General features: G+C 34.4%; 1 protein-coding gene across 3 annotated transcripts in view; it reads left to right on the forward strand.

Annotated features, from left to right (window-relative positions):
• Positions 1 to 22166, forward strand: part of RNF145 (ring finger protein 145) — a 51368-nt gene that overhangs the window by 23787 nt on the left and 5415 nt on the right. For all 3 annotated transcript variants that reach the window (XM_008015168.3, XM_008015169.3, XM_073010552.1), the window contains exons 4-8: positions 3634 to 3725; positions 8767 to 9002; positions 11410 to 11585; positions 15755 to 15895; positions 16517 to 16699. In XM_008015168.3, the coding sequence (XP_008013359.1) occupies positions 3634 to 3725; positions 8767 to 9002; positions 11410 to 11585; positions 15755 to 15895; positions 16517 to 16699 (828 nt within the window). The remainder of the gene's footprint in view (positions 1 to 3633; positions 3726 to 8766; positions 9003 to 11409; positions 11586 to 15754; positions 15896 to 16516; positions 16700 to 22166) is intronic.

Consider the following 22166-nt stretch of genomic DNA (forward strand, 5'->3'; position numbering starts at 1 on the left):
TGAATAGCTCACCTGAGTCTTAAGATAATCATAAGATGTTGTTAAAAGTTAGAATTTTATGACTCTTGCCTTGAACTAATTTTTCACCTAAAATGACTCATGGAATTTTGGATGATTCCCACTTTGGATCTTTCGTATTTAGGCTTACTGTCTTGTTTTTCTTATGTTGTGAATGACCATCCCTCTTGGGACTGAGTCACCAAGAATTCTCAATGCCAGCATGAGATACCTGGAAGTTGTGCATAAGTTAGATGTAGAGATTTTTGTTAACACTGATTCTTATTTCAGTTCTTCTCTACAGTTTGGGATGGGATGCCCAGATCCTCCTTTTAGAAGTGACAGCTCCGTAGTGGTTGTGTGGCATGCTAGGTAGTTTACCTGTCACCAAAACCATTGCCTTGACTCTGGCATGCTAAGCTGAGCTGGCCTGAAGAGAGAGTCTGCAGGCTTTCTAGGCCTGGCTGTTTTTACTGAGGTGGGGCCTTTTGGTGCGTCAGGCAAATGGAGGATTTTGGAGGACTGTATTGAAAGAGAGGAATTGAGCAAAAGGGAAAGGTTCTAAGGGGCCTAGGGACGATATTAATTTTGAGGCTATGATGAATGATACAAAGACTCAAGTTGAACAGGAATGTGGGGGGCAGTACAGTATTGGAGAGCTAATCCTAGGATCCTAGAGAAGGACAAAGTAAGAGAGCCAGTGGGAGGAAACTGCTTAACATCAGGGCTGTCATTGTGGCCTAAAGGTTGATTATTTATTCTTCTGGAATGCAGACCTCCCTTAGTGTCCTATAATCATAGCAAATCGCAAAGTAATGAGTATAGAGAAAGTAAAAAGAGTTAAAAAGAAAATAATGGAAAGGATTAGAAAGTTGAGAGAAGGCTTAAAAAACAAAGGAATGAAATATAGGGTTGGATAAAAGAAAAGGAAATAGTTACATTAAAAACTTTTATAATAACCATATGAAATAGGAGAGGTAAAATAAGTAGTACTTAAAATAAAAAAGTAAAAGGCATGTAGAAATATTATTAGTTTATTGAAAAAGTTAGAACCTAGAAATAGAGAATAAAATATGTAATTTTTATATATGCTGTGAACTTAAAATCTTTTTATATATCAATAAAAAAGACTAAAATCCTCACAGCATTCTGTATTTTTCTTACAGCACTGACTATCATCATAATTAAGTAATTATAGGACTAAGTATTTATCTCCCCTCCCTGTTTGTAAGTTGCATGCTAGTATGGACTATGCAGTATTAGCAGAGTCTAGCAGAGTACCAGCACTTATGTATTCAGTAATTTCTTTTTGAGTTAAAAAGAAACAGAGAATGTTAGTTATCCCTAGAAATTTTGTTGTGTGAAATTAGAATTTAAGGTAAGAAACTAAAGAAAGATAAAGAAGTTTTTAAAAAGAGGATAAACTAACGTAGGTTATGAAATAATGCAGAACAGTTAACAAATGTCTCAGCAATCAGAAATGCTAGCGTGATGTTTAGTTTGCTGAGCTTTATTATAAAATATTAATAATATGTGACAAAACCAAACAGTGGAAAGAAAACATGGTAGGGACCTCAAGTCTTCTCTTTTCTTGTCCCTCACACAGAGATACTTGGGACTGAGGCCCTTCTGGGGCACTTTGTGGCTTTCTCCTTGGGGATAGTGCACTTGGAGCTGATTTATCTCCCTTTTCTAATGTAAAATTTGTATAACATAAATTTAATCATTTTAAAGTGAGCAGTTCAGTGGCATACAGTACATTCATAATGTTGTGCAGCTGTCACCTTTATCTAATTCTAAAACATTTTCGTCACCCCCAAACAAGACTCAGTACTCATTAAGCAATTACTCTCATCTCCCCTTCTCCCCAGCCCCTGGCAACTACCAATCTGTGTTTTGTCTATATGGATTTTCCTGGCCCCTGTTTAAACTGTATCCATTGGAGAGAGAGATGCTCTGACCAAAAAGAAATTATTGGGCTTTAAAGGTCTGGCTAGTACTAACACTCAGAGTTAAAATCTCTTTTAGGTATAAATTTGTTTTTCAAATAGCATTTTAAAATACTTTGTATTAATAGTGTTTATATATGCATTTTATTCTAATTTCATAATTCTTTTAATTTTTTAGTTTTCTATTCTAACTATATAATTCCATTGATGGTTACCTGTAGTAATCAGATATTTATGTGTTATTTGTATTTGTGCCTTTCTACATGAAAACAAGGTTACTTAATATTGCACAGTTGATATTTTGGACTGGATAATGTTTTGTTCTAGGAGCTAGCCTTTTCACTGAGGAATATTTAGCAGCATCTTTGGCCTTTACCCACTAAGTGCTAGTAATACCTCTCCCCCATTGTGACAACCAAAAATGTTTCCAGACGTAGAATATCCCCTCAGGGGCAAAATTGCCCCTTGGTTGACAACCACTGCATTAAAATAATTCTTGAGAATTTGGCTTTCTCTTTTAGTAGAAAGAGACAATTAATACATTATGTGTTAGAAACTGTCATCTAAGAGCGATAAAGGAGAATTGCCAGATCACTCATATAACTTAGTCATACATTTTTATAATCTCAGAAATTGTTTTAATTCTTTTTAAAATTTTAGTTTTAAGTTTTGATTCTTTTTTGGGAATACCCTTCTGGCTGATTGTGTAAGGGTCTTTCCTTGTTTGGCTATGCAGTGCTAAAGGAATTCCACTTGATTGCCTAATGGGAAGTCATTTCATGGAAAAAGTAAATATAGCCATATGAGTTTGTTTGGAAATACTTGAAATGTTCTCTTTTAAATACAATGAATAAAACATTAAAAGTTGAAAAAAGAGGGAAGAATGTTTTTACACAAACTTCCCTTCTTTGATGCCAAAAATACTTTAGACAAACTGTCTTCCAGTAGTACCATTTAACTTACTGATAATAAATTAAATTCTCCCTGGTTGTGCTTCCCGCTTGTTTTCTGAATGTGTAAAGGCTCTTTGGTTATTACTTAAAGCTTACTATTTCTCAGTAGTCACAGGTTAATTGAGTTGAATTTTAAAAGGAATATTTTGTTTGATCTAAAATTTGCTTCAAAGTAAATATGTAGACTAAATATTATAATTATCATCTTAGATTTCATATAGAGTTGATAATTTTTAAGGATTATACTGCTATCCCCCAGTTTTCTAACTAGTTTGTGGTTCTAGTTGGGAATAATAAAATATAATTGGGGCCAAAACTCTGAGGGAAATAAGATGAGGGTGGGATGTTGGTGGTGGAAGATAGCCAGAAAAGGAGATATTTAGTGTCATATCACTAGATATCATTAGTTAGTGTAGTAGAGTTGAGAGAGATAACCTCTCAATTGGGTTTTTACTGGGCATAAAGTATTTAATAAGGTCATGAGAAGAAAGAAAATTTCATAATGTGGAACTTTGGCAGCTTTCTCTGCATGGTAATATTCCATTTCAATAAGTTATGTCTGTTTCTAATGCACAGAAAACAGATGAAGGCCGTTTATATATAATTCTTCATACCTAAATTTTTCCTTAGATATGGAAAAGGGGTATCAGTAACATAATATGCTTTTAAAAGCATATTGTGATTCTGCTTGGAATGTATTCCATATACACATTCTTATCAATTTTCTTATTTAGGGACTATGTTCGGAGTGAACTGGAGTTTGCCTATGAGGGACCAATGTATTTAGAACCTCTGTCTATGAATCGGTTTACCACAGCCTTAATAGGTAAGTATTATAAAAGAATTAAAGTGTAGGTAGGAACCGGCCAGTCTTACTAACTTATAAAATTCGTGCGTGCTCATTTTTTTAAAAAATGGAATTCTCAAAAGTGATTCATGGTGACTTTTTCCACATATAACCATTGTTCAGTGGTTTTTTTTAGGTCTTCTTTTCCTCATGTATAGGTTATGTATTTATAGTCATATTGTACATAGCACATAGTCGCTTGTGCTTTTTTTAAGGGTTTTTTTAAAGTATTTGAGAAGATTAATTTTTAAATAGAGCTAATTATTACTTTGAAAGATTAAAATGAAACATGTAATATCTTAAATGTACTTATTGCTGTTGAAAGCCATGACCTTATTGTCAAAAATAAATGTCTGGAAACATCAAGAACTTGAGATGTGATTGAAATATTCAGATAGTAGAATGCTAAAAATAGAAGTGTTGGCTAAGGCCTGAAAACAGTATAGATACAATTTAAAGTGAAGTACCGGAGCCCCGCTACCAGAGTGTACCATGCCAAAATGCAAAAAAGGAAGTGAGAGCAAACCTGTTTTGTGACTTTCAAACTCACCCATGTAGAAGGTGTTAAAAGGCCTAATATTAGAGATTAGAGGAGGGTTTCTTCAGAGAGAACTCTTTTTTTTCTGAAATACTTCCCCAGCCCTTTACACTAGAGGATTCAGTGGGGGACCATTTGGGGAGTTATGTGTCTTGTGTAGTGAAGGGGGGAATGCTGTGGACTGGGATCTGACTTACTGTGGAACATTTTTTTTGTGTGTTACACTTTTATTTTTATTTTCTTACATTAAAAAACATTTTTAAATAGATTTCTGGGGAACACATGGTGTTTGGTTACATGGATACGTTCTTTAGCAGTAATTTCTGAGATTTTGGTGCATCCATCACCTGAGCAGTGTACACTGTACCCAATGTACAATCTTTTATCCTTCACCCACCTCTCACCTTTCCAGGAGGCCAGAAGTCCACTGTATCATTCTTGTGCCTTTTCAGCCTGCAAAATCTAAAACTACGTTGTCCAAAACTAGCCACATGTGGCTGGTAAGCACTTGCCATGTGGTGAATTGAGATTAAGGTGTGCTGTACGTGTAAAGCACATACTCAGTTTTGAAGACTTGCCACAAGCCAGGTTAACTTTTAATATGTCTTGTTAACTTTTAATATAGATTGAATGTCTATATGATGATGTTTAGGATATGTTAGGTTATATGAAATATATTGTTGATTTCACTTGTTTCTTTTTACTTTTTGAAATGACACTAATAGAAAATTTAAAATTATATATGAGGCTCACATTATAATTCTAATCTGATATAAAGGACTAGCAATAGGCTAGTTGCTTGTTGAGTGTTTTGACTGTGGAGTGAAAATGCCTTATAGGGTTTTCCTGTATCTTCTGATATAGGAAATTGTGGAGCAAACGATGTAAGTTTTTTGTGAACTAGACAAGGGCCCCGAAAGTCTGTGTAGGATTTTCTTAGGTCCTGTTCAAGCAGGCCTTTTAGGGGGATGAGAAGTCCTCAACAGGGATTGACCTTCCAGATTCCCAGGAGCTGAGAAAAGAGCCAAAAATGGCCAGTGGAGGGTATACACCAAGCACCAAGGGAAGGGTACTGCTGCAGGTGAGAGAGCCACAGTGATAGGAACAGTTTCAGAACAACCCATAAAAGTGTCCAGGGGAAAATGAATCGGTTTTAGATACCTCAAGTCTAGGAAGCACCAGTACCAGTACCAACCATATTGTTGTAAGAGTCCAGTTAAGTAGGAACCTGCCTACTTCCCTTCCTCTCCTTCTTCCCTACCCGCTTCAGTCCTGGGTGAATCAGAGGAAGAAGTGCTAGGTCAAAAAAGAGACAGAAGCCAGCTACAGGCTTTCCACTTCCTCTCCCAATTGCAGGTTTTCTATCTTAAAGCATGAAGGTCAAAATTAATGCTTTCCCTAGAATGCCTGAACTCTAGAGTAAGGGATAAGTCCCAACTTTAAATGTGTTTGAAAGTTTCGGTTATTATTAAATTGAGACAGTAACCTAAGCTAGAGTTATGGGACTTGCCTTGGATGTTATCTAGGGGCAGGAAAACCACTGATCTTCACAGAGTGGATTTTAAAAGACAGCAGAGGACAAAAATAATTTGCTTTATAACTATGTCGTTATGAGTTGGCATATTTATTAATGGTAACATTCAATAATGAACATATTTGCTAAGTTAGAAAGCTTGTAACGTTTTATTTTATGATGGATATACTTGTATTATAAATATGAAGCATATTTCTTAAAACTCTTATCAGTGGCCATGGTCTTTTGTTTACTTAGCTAAGATTCAACTTTCCGAAGTCCATAAACTATTAAGGAGCATGTTTTCTTCCATCTTTGATTTTAAAATAATTTTCTGGTGTTTTTCTTCATTTTAATAACAAACTTTTTTGAAAATAGGTAATTTTAATATGCCATGATTTCCTAGGGTTGCAAACTTCTTGGGGATATTTCAAATAGTGGAATCCTGAAATCTAAAGAGTACATTGGGATTTTGGTTTATTCAGAGTTAAAAGTTGAAATAGGCAAATCAGAAGACAAACAACTTTTTCTTTTGGAACTTTAGGGGAGATTCCACTAACAACATATGACTCCTTCATTCTTCTACCTCAGCAGGAGTAGTCTTCTCTTAAATATGCCATATGAGTCATATTCTTCTATGAAAGAAGATAAAGGAAGCCTGTAACCCCAGCACTGAGCGCCACATGTGCTGGCATAGACTTAAGGGAATTTTCAGAGCTTAGAGGAAGTTTACATTGTGCTCAACAAGGACATTTAAATTTCATAACTATAAACACAGTGGAAACTAGATCATTTGGTGGCCTCTTGTTTTCTATATAATTAGGAGTTTTTCTCTTCTTTATGCCTTTATGATTGTTTTTCACATTACTTTAGTATCAGTTTTTTAAAGGCAAAAATTAATGCTTTGTGAGATAAAATACCGTATGTGTTTTATGACATAGTAGATTGTTATAAGTGTTTGGTCTTATGTAAAAATGGTTGACATTTTTGTATTTTTCTAACACAGATTCAATTTTCCTTATTCAAAATGCTTGGGACCAGAAATGTTTTGGATTTCTGATTTTTTTTAGATTTTGGAATATCTGCTTTATACTACTGTTTGGAAATCCTTAATCCCAAAATCTGAAATCCAAAATGCTCCAATGAGCATTTTCTTGGAGCATCATGTTAGATTTTAGGGCATTACGGATTTTAGATTTTGGGACTAGGATTATTCAACATGTGTGTGGATAGAATACAAACAAGTCCCAAATTTTCATTTTGGTTTTCATTGACAAGAAGTGAGAAAATATGACTAATGATTCTAAATTAATCTGGAAAATTCCATAATCTCCAAGAAATTCTGAAAGAAGCAATGAGAGAGGATTTGTCCAATCAGTATGATGGAACAGGGTGGTACCATCATTAGAATAGATCACTGAAAACAAAAAGTAACAAGTTCTTATACAGACCTAAATATGTAAAAGATTTTGGAGTATACTACAGTGACATTTCAAATTAATGAGAAAGGAGTGGATGAGTCCAGTAGCCAGTTTTGAGATAACCAACTAAACATGTACAAAAAACAAACTTAGATCTTTATTTTCTTATTCCACAATAAACCAAATGTATTAATTTTTAAGTTAAAATTAAAAATTAGCTAAAAATTACTAAAAGAAAATACAGCTATTTGTATAATCTTGAGTGGGGTAGCCATGTAATAAACTATGGCACTAAAGGTGGATACCATTAAGAAAAAAAATGGTTTGACTATTTTCAATACATACTTTTATAAGAGAATAAAGTTATTAAAAATATTAAGACAAGGGGCATATTAGAAAAATGCAATCATGTGACTAAGGATTAATATTTCGATCAAGCAGTAAGATATGTATTCTAGTAGAAAAATGGGCAAAGAATGTGAACATTTCACCAAATAATTGCAAATGATTGCACATGTTTTTATATACTTATTGATAATGTTCAGTGCTGCTAGTAACCAACAAAATGCCAATTAAAAAAATTTAGGAAATATTCCCTGTACTTCCCTTCTCTAAATTATACTCACTATGGCAAGTTAATAGAAGAATGGCCACATTATACACTGGTAACTTGTTGCTGGAGGGCAGTCTGACAGTGTGTCAAAGTCTTTAAAAAATTTTTTTTTGGATTCAGTAATTCCTAGCCTAAGAGAATATTAGGAAATGTGTTCCAGGTAGTTTATACAAGGATGTCATAATGTAAAAGCTTATTCATATAAAGCATTTTATAATTCTGGAATATTTGGAAAAGGCTAAATGCGAATATCATGTCACATACATTCAGTGTAACCCAGGGTGTTCTTAGGGGCTACCTTTGGGTTGTGGGATTGTAAGAGACTGAGAGTTTTCTTTCCCATTTTGTTTCTCTGTTTCTGAGTTTAATATAATGATCATGTGTAATCCCCAGTGAGAAGAATTTGTTTATTTTTTAGTTTTAACTTACGATTTAGTTATTTGGGGAGGTTTACATGGTCCTCCAAAAATAAAGATTAAAAAATTGTCAGAACAAATATTGTTGCAGTATGATCTTGAACAAGTGATTGTATCTTGGATTTTATGCTTTCACCTATAGACCAGAACAGTTACATATTGAGTACCTTTGGAAAAGAAGCTGTGTATAAACAGTAGCAGCTGAATTGTCACAATACTGAACTAGACATTGTTTAAAGTTTTCTTCCTATTATACATGCCATCACAGACAACCAGTGGAGATTTATGTTGCTCTTTCCAGATCAGCCCTAAGGAATTAGCATTCAAAATTCACAGAACATGTGAATATGTAATTATAGTCAGATGGAGTTAAAGTTTGATTTAAAATATTATCTACAAGATTTTAGTTAGACTTCTTCAAAAGTTGTGTTACTATCCTTATCAACAGTGTTTTTTGGTTATTTTTATTTTGTGGATGCCAAATGCTCAAAATTAAATGTATTCTATTCCCCATTTTAGGTCAGTTGGTGGTGTGTACTTTATGCTCCTGTGTCATGAAAACAAAGCAGATTTGGCTCTTTTCAGCTCACATGCTTCCTCTGCTAGCACGACTCTGCCTTGTTCCTTTGGAGACAATTGTTATCATCAATAAATTTGCTATGATTTTTACTGGATTGGAAGTTCTCTATTTTCTTGGGTCTAATCTTTTGGTACCTTATAACCTTGCTAAATCTGCATACAGAGAATTGGTTCAGGTAAGACTGACAACCACAAACATGTAGATAAAATTCTACATAAATATTAAGTACATTAAAGTTATAGTTCATTTTTAGTTCACAGTTATGGTACCAGTCATTTTTACAGTTTCAAAACAGCAGCTATTTTCAGCTCAATTAGGAGCATCTGAAAGATTGTTGATTATGTTCTGTTGAGAAGGCAGTAAAGTGAAGTGGTTCTCTTAAAGCAGGTTTATCTGAGTTCATACCCTGATGCTGCTGTTCCCTAGCTGTGTAACCTTGTGATAATTGCTTTACTTTCTGTAAAATGGAGCTAATAATGAAAGCTGTGTTTTCCTCATAGGGTTCTGTGAGATTTAAATGAGTTTAGTACCAGACAATGTTCCATATGTGTTAGCTATTGTAATGAAGACAACAGTAATAAAGAATTGAATACCTATAAGTCAAATCCTGCTTTTTCCTTCTGATTATAGTCCTACTGTGACTACAGTTTCTTCCCTTTGTGCCTAATTGAAACAGAAAAGTTAAATAGTTCGGGGTTATAATATGATAGATTTCATTTAGATATAGTACTTGAACTGACTTTGCCAACATAACATGCTTTTTATAAAAGTTTCTCCCCTACTTTTTTCAGCCTTTGCTCTAAGGTAAATTACTCGCAGATACAAACAATACACATTTGGGAAATAAATGTTTCTCTTTGGTTTAATTGATAGTTTGTAGTATATAAAGTAGATTTTAACCTGACTTGGTATAAAAAGAGAGTGTTAAAATGTCACTGTCTTCCACCTCTTGACTGTGTCCTTAAGGTACAGGAAGCTCTCAGATAGAACAAACTGATACAGCTAAGTGAGGTATTCTCTTATGGCCCCAGGGGCAGATCTTTGAGAATACTTTCTCTAAGCTTTTGGCCTTAGCCTGATTCTATCTTCATCTTACACAGTGATTAACTTGGGCAGTTTTCCCAGGAGTAGATCTTCCAGAAACGAGATTATTTCTACGTCAGTGAAGAGCGGCTTCATGGGGAGCAGGACAGGAAGGGTTATAGTTGTATTCAGGGTAAGAATGACAAATTTAAGATACATATTTTTCTTTCAATTCAGTCTTATGAGGGTTATCTTAGTTTGTAATAAATAATGAATATTCAGTAAATATTTATTGAATATTAAATATTCATTGAATAACCTCAGCCTTCATTTTTTAATGTCATATTTAGTGGGTTGCCATAAGATTCGAAATACAGGTTATAAAATGTGTGACCAGGAAAGAATTAGATAAGCAAGAAATAGTGGTTTATTTCTTGAATGGAAAGGAGGAAAAGTATTCTCTGCGTCTTAGTGATCAGTCTGCCAGATAATAATTTTGCAGCTAGTTGGGCAGTTTCCTTTTTCTTTTAATCTTTTCTCACTGGGGAAAATAGAAGTTAATAGAGTGGGTTGTAGAAAAAGCCTTTGATTTACTGATGAAAGAATTTTAAATTTAGAATAATCTGCAAGTCAATTTATTTTAACTTAATACTTAAAGATCTTTATACCTTATTGAAACATTCCGGTATCACATTGAGAGATTCCAGCAAGACCAGTTGACTGCTAGATTTTGGTTTTGTAAGCTGCCAGGCAGAATTCCTGCTGTGTTGCCAGGGTCTGGTCCTTGACATAGAAGCTCTAGAAACTTGGTAACACCTATGCTCTTAGATTTAATCAGATTCTGTGATTGATTTTTCCTAGTCAGTTTCATAAGAAGAGTGTTTTATAAACTGGAAAACTAGTGAGTTGCAGATTATTAAGCTTTTTTTTTTTTTTTAAATATATCCTTTTCCTAATGTTACTACATTTGGCAAACCAAATGGAAAAACATAGCTTGATAAAAAGACAGTAGGAGGAAGGGGAATTGATGTGTACGGGAGAAAGAGACTTGCTAACTATCTTTGCTCTGCAAAAAATTTTTCCAGTGATTAAGTACTCTTCTTCATTGAACTGTTTCTCATTTGTGACATTTCTGAATAAACCCTGAAAGTTTTTACTTTTACTTTTTTTAGCCTACTGCCTCAAGCAGTGTTGTATCAGTTCATGCTAGTCCTGATTATTTTGATTAGACGTGAGTGTTTACCAAGTCTTCTCAAACTACCTTCAAGGTTATTTTGTACTGAGTATGACCTTATTTTGACCTTATCCCTGGACTATTAGGGCAATTTGTTGCTATCAAATAAGTGTGTGTCAAGTGTTAATAATAATGCAAAATCAGTAAATTTTAAAAAACATACTGTTTGTTAACTATATAGGCTAACTTTAAAGGAATTTAGCTGAAACAGTCTTACAATAAAAGAAAAACTATTTAATGTTTTACTTCTGATTCGATTCTTAAGTGTTTTTACAGTGTTTATTGATGGTGATACAAGAAGTTTTCTTGTCTTGTTTTTATTTAGGTAGTGGAGGTATATGGCCTTCTCGCCCTGGGAATGTCCCTGTGGAATCAACTGGTAGTCCCTGTTCTTTTCATGGTTTTCTGGCTCGTCTTATTTGCTCTTCAGATTTACTCCTATTTCAGTACTCGAGATCAGCCTGCATCACGTGAGAGGCTTCTTTTCCTTTTTCTGACAAGGTAATTAATAAGAGCCTATGATACTATGTATAACCTTAGAAAGAGAAAACTGATCTAGGAATAGTAAGTTTTGCAGATTACTTTTATCATTTATGTTATACAACTTCGTATTTTGTTAAGATAGGATTTTCATTCACTGGATTCCTAGGTTTGGCAATGCAGGGAGGTACTGATATAATAATGTGGTTTATTTGACTGCACTATGGACCAGAGTGTAGCAAATGTTTTGTGGAAATGTACATAGCAAATTGTAAAAGTATTTTTTCACTTTCAAGTTAAAATTGTTGGGTCAATCAGGAAAAAGTATATTATAAAAATAACATTTATCGAGTATTTAAAATGTACCCATACCATTAAACACTTTGCCTCACATTAATCTTTACAGCAACCCTGAGAGATAGGTGCCTTTATTATAATTACCATTTTATAGCTGAAGAAACTACCAGGAATAACTTGCCCCAGGTAACACTGCCAAAGGAAGCAGAACTGGCACTCAGACCCACCTGAGTTCGAAGCCTGTGACTTAGTCTATATACTTTGCCTATGTCACTGTTGGCTTCAGTATTAAGATAGAGTCAGATAATTGGAGAAATGGGTCGATAATAGTACTTTGCTGTCTTAACCCAGGGGTGTTCAGTCTTTTGGCTTTCCTGGGCCACATTGGAAGAATTGTCTTGGGCCATACATAAAATATACTGGCACTAATGATAGCTGATGAGCTTTAAAAAAAAAAAATCGCAAAACAAATCTCATAGTATGTTAAGAAAGTTTACAAATTTGTGTTGGGCTGCATTCAAAACTGTCCTGGGCTGCAGGTGAGTCAGGCTTGTTCTAACCCAAAATAATTCTAAGACTCAGTTTTTAATATTTAGGGTTTTTTTGTTTTGTTTTTTAAAATCTCATGTCATTTGAGTCCTTTTCCCACTTTATTGTGAGCTTATGCTAGATCCACATTTGTTATTTTTTCTACTCTTGAGTTTGAATCTCACTTTCTCAGAATCTAGTACATGAATATACATCTTGGTTCCCTTACTCATTGTCACTTTAAAAAGTAGGGATGAAAATCTGTCCTCCTATAAAGTAAATGTAGGTAGATAACAGTTTTAAGTTCCAGTTAATAATCATTGTTTCTCAGCCATCCAGTATGATGGAAGACTGTGTACTAAGTGGTGTAGGCTATGAGAAATTTAAGCCAAGTTTACTATCCTTAAGGAAAATGTTACAAGGAAAGCATTAACACAAATGTAAATAACATTAAAAATATACGGGACAAAAACCTGTTTTAACAAATAAGTAGGATAAACTTATATTGGTACTGAATCAGATTTTGAACTTTCTAAAAATGAATAACAATTATAAGTAGCTTCTATAAACATACAGTAAGTTGATGTCAAAGTCAAATACATTTTAAGGATTAATTTAGTATTAAGGAAATTTGACTGCTATTTGTTTTTGATATACGTATTATGGAGGTTTTGTGCAAGACTTTTTTTTTTGAGATGGAGTCTTGCTCTGTCGCCCAGACTGGAGTACAATGGCACAATCTCGGCTCACTGAACCTCCGCCTCCCAGGTTCCAGCAATTCTTCTGCCTCAGCCTCCCAAGTAATTGGGATTACGGGCACACACCACCACACCTGGCTAATTTTTGTATTATTAGTAGAGACCATGTTCACCAGGCTGGTCTTGAGGAGCTCCTGACCTCAGGTGATACACCCACCTTGGCCTCTCAAAGTCCTGTGATTACAGGTGTGAACCACCACGCCCGGCCTGCAGACTTTTAAAATGACCTAAAACGTAATTGAATTTAAAGAGAAAGAGAGAGACAGTTCTGTGGTTAGGATAATAACCTCAGCGTGGGACTGAATTGGTGGTGCTTTAAACCAGATTGTTACCCGCTGCAAAGCACAGTAAGATGAGGTATAGCATAGTGCAATAGGCTTAACAATTCACTAAGCCATGAATGAATTTGGACTTATTTACAGAGAAAATAATATTGGGATATTCTGTGAAGTTTAGATATCTTGCTAACGTAATTTTTTTCTCTTCTTTTTCTATGCGTAGCCAGGATAGATTGCCTTTTTCATGATAAGAATGTTGTAATTTGCTTTGAGAAGTTCCCATATTGGTTCTTTTGTTAATTTATATCTCTGTAAGAGTTGTTCTCTGTTCTTATTTATGCTTTTGTGTGCTGGGTAATGTTTATGTTTCTTTGCCAAAAATCAACTTATTTAGAAAAAGGGATTGGAAGCTTACCAGAATACCCTGACTAAACAAACACACCAACCAACAAAAAAGCACACATGATCAAACTGCAGAACAAACAAACAAAAAGTTTTTTTTGCAGCCAGAAAGTAGAAATTAAGATTTCATAAAAATGAGTTACTGAATGAAGAGAGGGCAAAGAAAAATTTTATAAATTTTCTAAAGTCTTTCACTTCCCCAAAGCTAGGTCGAAACCTTTGGTATTTAGTATGATGTCTTTTGAAAAATAGCACCACATTTTTTTTCTAAAATAAGATAAAAGGAAAGTGCTATATTTGAATACGTAATTAAATCATATTGTGTGGGTGTAAAATTTTCTCTAAATATGGAGAAAGGTCCATAAAAATAGAGAAGTAGTATGGACCTTTGGTTAAATTTTCAGCCTTTTTCAGTGAGAATGAAGTAAAATTTTAGTTTGTTTTCAGTCATGATTCTCATGTTGTAAAATTACACACAATTTGTTTAAAATTGTTACTACATAATGATTTCAGTGTGAAAATGCCAAACATTTCAGAAATTAAATTTGTAGGAATGTCATAAAATTAATGATTTTTTCTAGTTATTAGCCACCATGATTGGTGGATATTTTGGCTCCTAACAGAAAGTCAGACTTTTTTCCTCATCATAGTGTACATTGGTACCATGTAAAATTAGATGCTTTCACATAAAAACCAACGTATAAGCAATTGTGTAGGAAAGATAACTATATAGAAGCATGGAGCTGCGTAGTAAAGGGCAAGCATTGATTGCCTGAATGAATTCCTCATCTATATAAGTAAAATTCTTCTTTGAAATTTAAAACTTAAGATGTAGATACTATATAGGGGCTGGGAGCATTAGCTCAAGCCTGTAATCCCAATACTTTGGGAGGCCGAGGTGGGAGGATCGCTTGAGGCCAGGAGTTTTAGCCCAGTTTGGGCAACATAACAAGACCTTGTCTGTATAAAGAATAAATTAACCAGGCGTGGTGGCACGCTCCTATAGTCTTAGCTACATGGGAGGCTGAAGTGAGTGGATCGCTTTTGCCCCAAAGTGCAAGGCTGCAGTGAGCTATGATTGTACCACTGCTCTCCAGCCTAGCGACAGAGCACGACCCTGTCTCAAATATATACATACATACACAGACACACACATATATATGAAAGATATGGTGTGAATGCTAAATCCATCTCATTAGTACATAATAGTACATGTATTTATAAAATACACATAAGTTAATATCTAAGTTCAATGAAAATATTTGCCAGCTCTAGTAGTATCATAGCAAACTTTTATGTTAAAAATTAACATTAAAATTATTTTTAAAGTCTTGAAGTGAATTCTTGGGCATGCTTTGGAAGTAACCCCTTTTTAAAAAATGCGTTTGTCTCAACCTAAATTTTAAAATGCCAGTCGTATGTAAGATACTGATGGATTAGGAGGATTGATACACCCTGCTCCATAGCAGTTTGGTCAAATAAGGAGTTGCAGCAAGTATTCATATTATAATGTAGCACAGTGAACAATTTGAATAGCCGACATTTTTCAGGAAGAACAGTGGGCAACTGTATAAGCTTCTTTTGAATACTTGTCAGCATGCTAATTATATATTTCTTAGATGTGAAGATTTAGGCTCTTTGAATTTTACTGCATTTGAAGATGATAGATTATTAAAAATAAGACCTTGTTTCAGATCTGGTGCTATGTACTGCATATTTGCCAATGAGATAGAAAAATGTGGGTTTGAAGATGAATAAGATGGTTAAATTATTAGTGGAGTAATTGGGTGATTTCACCTCAAATTTTGGTTTAGGATGTTTTAATTAAGGAGGATCAGATCAAGCTTGGTGGTTATTTAAAGGCCTCGGATGTTTTTACTCCAAATGGAAAGTTTATGTCTGTTAATTTCCCCCTCTTTTTTTCCAGTATTGCGGAATGCTGCAGCACTCCTTACTCTCTTTTGGGTTTGGTCTTCACAGTTTCTTTTGTTGCCTTGGGTGTTCTCACACTCTGCAAGTTTTACTTGCAGGGTTATCGAGCTTTCATGAATGATCCTGCCATGAATCGGTAAGTTCTTTCCTTGAATACTTCTAGAAATGTAAATACTATAGATAACTCGAGGAAGTAATGATGAATTTCTTTGGCTGATGAATTTTAGAAGAAATGGAATTGGAGAGTTTTTTTTAATGGTTGCAACATTTGGGTTAAAGTACTGTGAAAAAGTACATTTGCATGTTAAAGAAAGATGTATTTTTATTGTATGTATTAATACATTATGAATATTGGACACCTTCCTTTCCTAGATTTCTTTAAGAGATTTTCAGAAGCTTGCTTTCTCCCATTTGAAGTTTAACCCTGTTAAAATCTGATTTCTGTACAGTTTTGATATTGATATCTGGCTTATTAACAAAGTCGGGTTGGAAAACTTCTATTTGTCTTAGAAGTTATTATTTTTGCCCTCATTGTGTGGTAAAATAATAGCTATTATGCCTTTGCACGTGTAGTGATATATATGACTATTTCATTAATGTTATAAAGTTAATATACTGATCAGGTTTTTAGTCTGAATTAAGTCAAAATAGATTTAAAAATACGTAACAAGAGTCTAAGACTTTGGATTATTTTTCTCTTTGAATTAAATGAGATTCAGATTATTTTATGTTTTCTGAAAATGTATGCTTTTTTTAGGGGTATGACAGAAGGAGTAACGCTGTTAATCCTGGCAGTGCAGACTGGGCTGATAGAACTACAGGTTGTTCATCGGGCATTCCTGCTCAGTATTATCCTTTTCATTGTTGTAGCTTCTATCCTACAGTCCATGTTAGAAATTGCAGATCCTATTGTTTTGGCACTGGGAGCATCTAGAGACAAGTAAGAGGCCTCTTAATATTCTTTCAATTAACTCATGTAATATTTTTTACATGCATTTGTTGTCTAAATATTTAGGGAATATTTAGAGACAGAAAAATGGATATGGGTAATTGGTATTAGCTTAGGTTAATTCAACAAGTTGATGTTTTTATTTTTCCCGTATGAGATGTTTGACTTATTTGACTGTTGTTTTTTCTCTCAAGATTTTTTAGTTAAAAATCGCATCAAAGGCCATGTAATTATAAGTTAACTTTTTCTGCTTCAGATGAATTTAATACTTTTTATATTTGTCCAGTTTTAAAATTAAGAGCATAGAGCATAAAATTTAGTCTAGCATAATAAATGTAACAAATAATATGTAATTTTATTCTGTGTAAATTAAAGGAGAGAAAGCATCAAGTGAAATGCAGATGAAGGAGAGGAAAATAGAGGCTCTCAGGTAATCATAAAATAGACATTTATGGAAAAACAGCCTCATTTGATGGAGTTTTAGACAGTTTCAACTGACTCTATTATAGGGATTCTTGACAACTTATAGGACCAAATGAAATTAATAGTTGGATTCATGTACATCTTGCATTACAGTAAAATTTTAAACTGTATATTTTATTGATACATAGAAGTAGTATATATTTTTGAGGTACATGTGATATTTTGAGAGCTGTATACATTGTATAACGATTAAATCAGGATAATTGAGGTATCCAGAAATTTTTGTGAGGGATAAAAGCCAAACTGTTATTTAGTTCCTTAAAGATACAGTCTTTTTATTATAGTTTATATAAGGAAATTCTGTAAGGAATTTCTGAAAATTAGGTGTCACTGTTTTTTTCTAGTGCTCTATCCACATTCTGATTATTGATTATAGAAATACATCTGAATTTATTGCTTCTTTGGTAGCCTTTTATGAGTGAGGGAACTGCTAATATCTTGGGAGGTAGAATTGTATCAGCTGATCTCTAAAACATTCCAAATTAGCATTTGAATTATAGTACATCCAATTCATCTTTGTATCCCCATAACACACACCGCCAAACATTCTATAAAATTTTCTTAAGTGGTAGGATGGCTGAAAAATCAATTTAAATAAGCTCAGACTCTTAGACATGTTTCAGATCTTCTTAATCATCATAACTGATTGTAGTTATTTCACATTTGTTTATGAGGTTTAAGGTTTCTCAACTGAGGCATTTAAAATGTTGAACTCAAGGGTGAGTGCAATTAAATAGCCACTTAGTAGATCTGCAAAGTAGATTTCTTTGACCTAAGTATAATTAGTATTTTGTCATCTCTGTCACTATCATTTGTTATTAATCACACTAATTAGTATATATTGATAAAACTAATATTTGGAAAAGAGAAAAATTGTGTTGTTCCACTACTGTAAGTATCAGTAGATGCTGTTGTGGGTCTTCCCAGGATACTGAACTATCCTCACTACTGGCTTTCTCCAAAATTAGATGCAGAGGAGATGTAGAGAGAAAGGAGCAAACTGAGAAGTGTTGTATGTGGGTTTGGGGTACTTGGAATTGGTGTCTGTGTTATTCCTTCTGGCTGCAGCTGCATTAACCTGAGGCAGAAGAGGCTGCCCCGTTGGCTGTGGGAGGAAAAATAGACATGAACTGTTCTGTTCTGTTCTTCCCTCCCACCATTGCCTACAGTAATAAGAGAATAACCGCCAGCTACGTGCTAGTACTTTTTAAAACAAATGAAATAAAGTTAAGAGAAAAATGCCACTTACCACAACTGACTCAATAACTAAAAAGTTGAATAGTCTATAGCGGTTAAATAAATTAAAGCAGTTGACAAACTTCTTGAGCCAGATGATATTACAGGCAAGTTCTACCAAATTTCAAGGAACAGTTATCCCTATTTTATTTATTTATTTATTTTTAGAGATGGAATCTGGCTATGTTGCCCAGGCTGGTCTCCTGGGCTCAAGCAATCCTCCTGCCTCAGCCTTCTGTGGAGCTGGGACACATGTGCACACCACCACACTTGGCAGATTATTTAAAACAAATACTTTCAAACTATAAGAGGAATACCTCCCAATTCACTCTGTGAAGCCATTGTAATCCCAGTATTGAAATAAATCAGGCAATTTGAGAAAAATAAAGTATTTCACTCATAGCAGGAGTTTTACGAGGCATTTGTAATGTTGGCTTAAGGTAGACCAGTGGAATGGAAACCCCAGACTGACCCACATATGGGTGGAACTCTGGTATATGACAGAAGTGGCATGCCAGATGAGTGGAGACAGGTGCTAGTCTATAATGAAGCTAGAAAAACGCTGGATTCCCATCTCGCACTACAAACAAAGTAACTCCAGTATGTTAGGGACTTAAATGTCAAAAACAGAAAGTTAAAATTCCACTGAGATTAGTGTATTTTGGATGTTTGAGTAGGAAAAAATTTCTTAAACTGACAGGACTGACTATGGAAGACCGAGATTGACTATAACTATGAAAGAAAAGATTAATACATTTAACTATTAATATTAGAATTAATAGCAGTTTTTAAACCTAAAGATAAGTTAGAAATGGTCATTACAAACTGGAAGAAAGTATTTCTAGTATGTACTCCTGATCAAGAATCGCTCCTACACATCAGTAAGAGAAATGGACACAAAACATGATGAGGCATTTAGGAAAAGAGAAGAAAGGCAAACATGAAGAGAAGTTCAGCATCATTCATGACAAGGGAATTGTGAAGGCCACAGCGAGATACTGTCTTACACGCAGTCAAATGGAAGAAGGAGAGAGAAAGGGGAGGGAAAAATCTGCCAGTACCTATGATGGGGGAAGTTGCAGCTCTACAGGATATCATCCCATGGTACTGGTGAGAGTGTAAAGTGTTGTAGTCACTTTGGAAGAGAGTTTGGCATGATCCCCTTATAGGTATATATTCAAAGACTCTTGCACGTGTAAAGTAGGAGACATGTAGAAGAATGTTTGTAGAACAGTTCACCTCACCAGAAGCCTGGGAACAACCCAGATGCCAATACAACAAGAAAGTAGATGATAAAATGTGATAATAGTCACAGTGCTATGTTAAAAATAGTGACCCACAAAACAGTATGAATGATCATAGCAGCACGAGGTAAAAAAGTAAATCCAAAAAAATGAGAATGTAGGATATTATTTTTATGTTAAAAACAAAACTTTAAAATGTGTAATACTTAGGAATACATATAGATAAAACCAAACTATAAAAAGGGAAGCAGGCAAGAGAATGAAGCAAACAGGATTCAAGATAGTGGTTTCGTGGGGCGGAGGGGCGAGCGAGGACGTGGTACATATAGGCAGGCCTGCCCCTGTCGTTAGATGTGGCTTATTGTCCAGGCCTTCACCTGTATGTGGGAAGTGGGTTCATAAATGCTTGTTACATTATTATTTACGGTAGTTAATTAGATTACTGACTAAATAGAAGGAGGGACATGCAGAGACTGATGATGATAGTACATCGTCAGTCAAGGATTGTGATGAATTCAATTCCGTGTACTGGGGATTAAAAAAGGAAAGGAAAAGCGTCCTAATTCTCAAGTTAGAGGACAATTAAGAGATGATACTGATAGTTCATGAAACAATTTTTTTTTATTATTAATGAAATAATTGTTAAGGGGAAAATCTTAAATATATCTTTGGAGTTGCTTGAACTATAGGTAATTTCCATGTTTAGCTTAGGGGAGGGTGTGTGAGTTAGTTTTAGCCATAGAAACAGTTGGTTATTTTATCTATAAATTTTATTGCAGTTTTTAACAAGGAATATTAGAACTATAGTCTACTTACTTAAATTATATAGCAAATTTTCAAAAGGCAAACATTTTAGGAAATGGGTTGTCATTTTATAGTGCTTTACCTATTAATTTCTCAAGGTTTCAATGTAATTTTCCCTTATTCTTTTTATATTTTATTTGAAATTTGATTTTAACTTTTTAGATAAGGACATATATGTGTGTCTATGTATATGTTTGTGTGTATATATCCACCTGTATTAAAATTAGACATAAATGTAAAACTCTTGACATAACATTGTTGTATATACATTTCTGTGTGTGTGCCTAAATATATGTATGTGTGTTTATAAATATGTACGTATTTCATATAAATGAATCATAGCTGGCTTGATTTTTAAAAAATATATTTAAGGTTATAAGGCAGATTGCCCTATTAGAGCTATAATTCATCATCTAAGACAGTAAAGCTACTATGATGGTAATTCCTTCTTGCCTGCCTTTCTTTAAAAAGTTAAAATTGCTGAATCTCAAAGAAAAGCTACTGACAAGTTTACATTTGTTCCTTAATTTCTGATTATTAGTATTATTATTATTAGTTTTTGGCAAGAAAAAATGTAAAACACTATCCAAAGTATGCAGCTTTAATTTTCACCATAATAATTAACTTTCTTCTCTGAATTACTGATTATGTTAGGACCGCACTGTATAGCATTTGACCTTGTGTGGTAATTTTTACTTCCTGCGTATAATTAAAGGTAGGAAAGATGATTTATGTTATTTGTGTCTCTTTGAGATGCTTTACCTGGATTTGAGAACATATCACAGATGTTGATATTTAATTAAAACAGCTTAATTTTTTTTGTAGCCATGAGCTTTAAACTATTTCAATTGAAAGCCAAATTTGTTTAGCTTGAACTAGCCTAAAGGGTTTAAAGAAATGGAGAGCACGATGGAGGAATTTCTAGTGGGATGTAAGAGTGCTTGTGTTTTGCTGAGAGGGCAGTTAGTTAACCATCTTGGTTTATGAGGAACAGATTTGACAAGCTTGGATGGAAAAATTGGGAGTGGAGGACCTCAAATGCCAGACTCAAAAATTTAGAGACAGTGTTGAAAATATTATGATAGTAGAGCTTTAGGAAGATTAGTCTGGCTGGCAGTGTCCTGGATAGATCAGGACTGGAGGAGGGAGGAAAACCAGCTAGTAGATCTTACAATACAGTTGCTCTCAGTCACATCTCCCACTTCCCCTGACCGCAACAGATGTGAGGATGAATGTACCTACTCATTGGAGAGTCATTCCTGTTAGTGACACTGCACTCACTGTAGCAGAAATTCTCATCACAAGTGGAATGAGTCGGGGGAGGGTGTCATAAGATTTATGTTGTTTGAAAAATAACATATGTTATGAAAAAGACCACAAATTATTCTAATACTACCTCCCTGTCTTAACCAGGACAAATTATTGAAGTTGTTAAGGTTTAAGGCTACAAAAGCCTGAAGTAATTTGAAATTGCTAGGAGTAGCAATTGAAAGCAGGCTATTGAGGAACGAAAGAAAATCAGTGGTACTTTGCAGTTGACTGAGTGTGGTGACTTTGACATGCCAAGCCTGTGTGACTCGGCTTGAACTCTAGTGTAGTGACTAGCATGGAGAAGGGTGTTCAGCGAGGAATTAGTGAAATTTAATCATGGCACCGGAGATGTTAGCTGCTGATGTGAGTGGTTGTGCTAC

The sequence above is a fragment of the Chlorocebus sabaeus genome, chromosome 23 (genome assembly GCF_047675955.1).
Source record: "Chlorocebus sabaeus isolate Y175 chromosome 23, mChlSab1.0.hap1, whole genome shotgun sequence".
Lineage (NCBI taxonomy): Eukaryota > Metazoa > Chordata > Mammalia > Primates > Cercopithecidae > Chlorocebus > Chlorocebus sabaeus.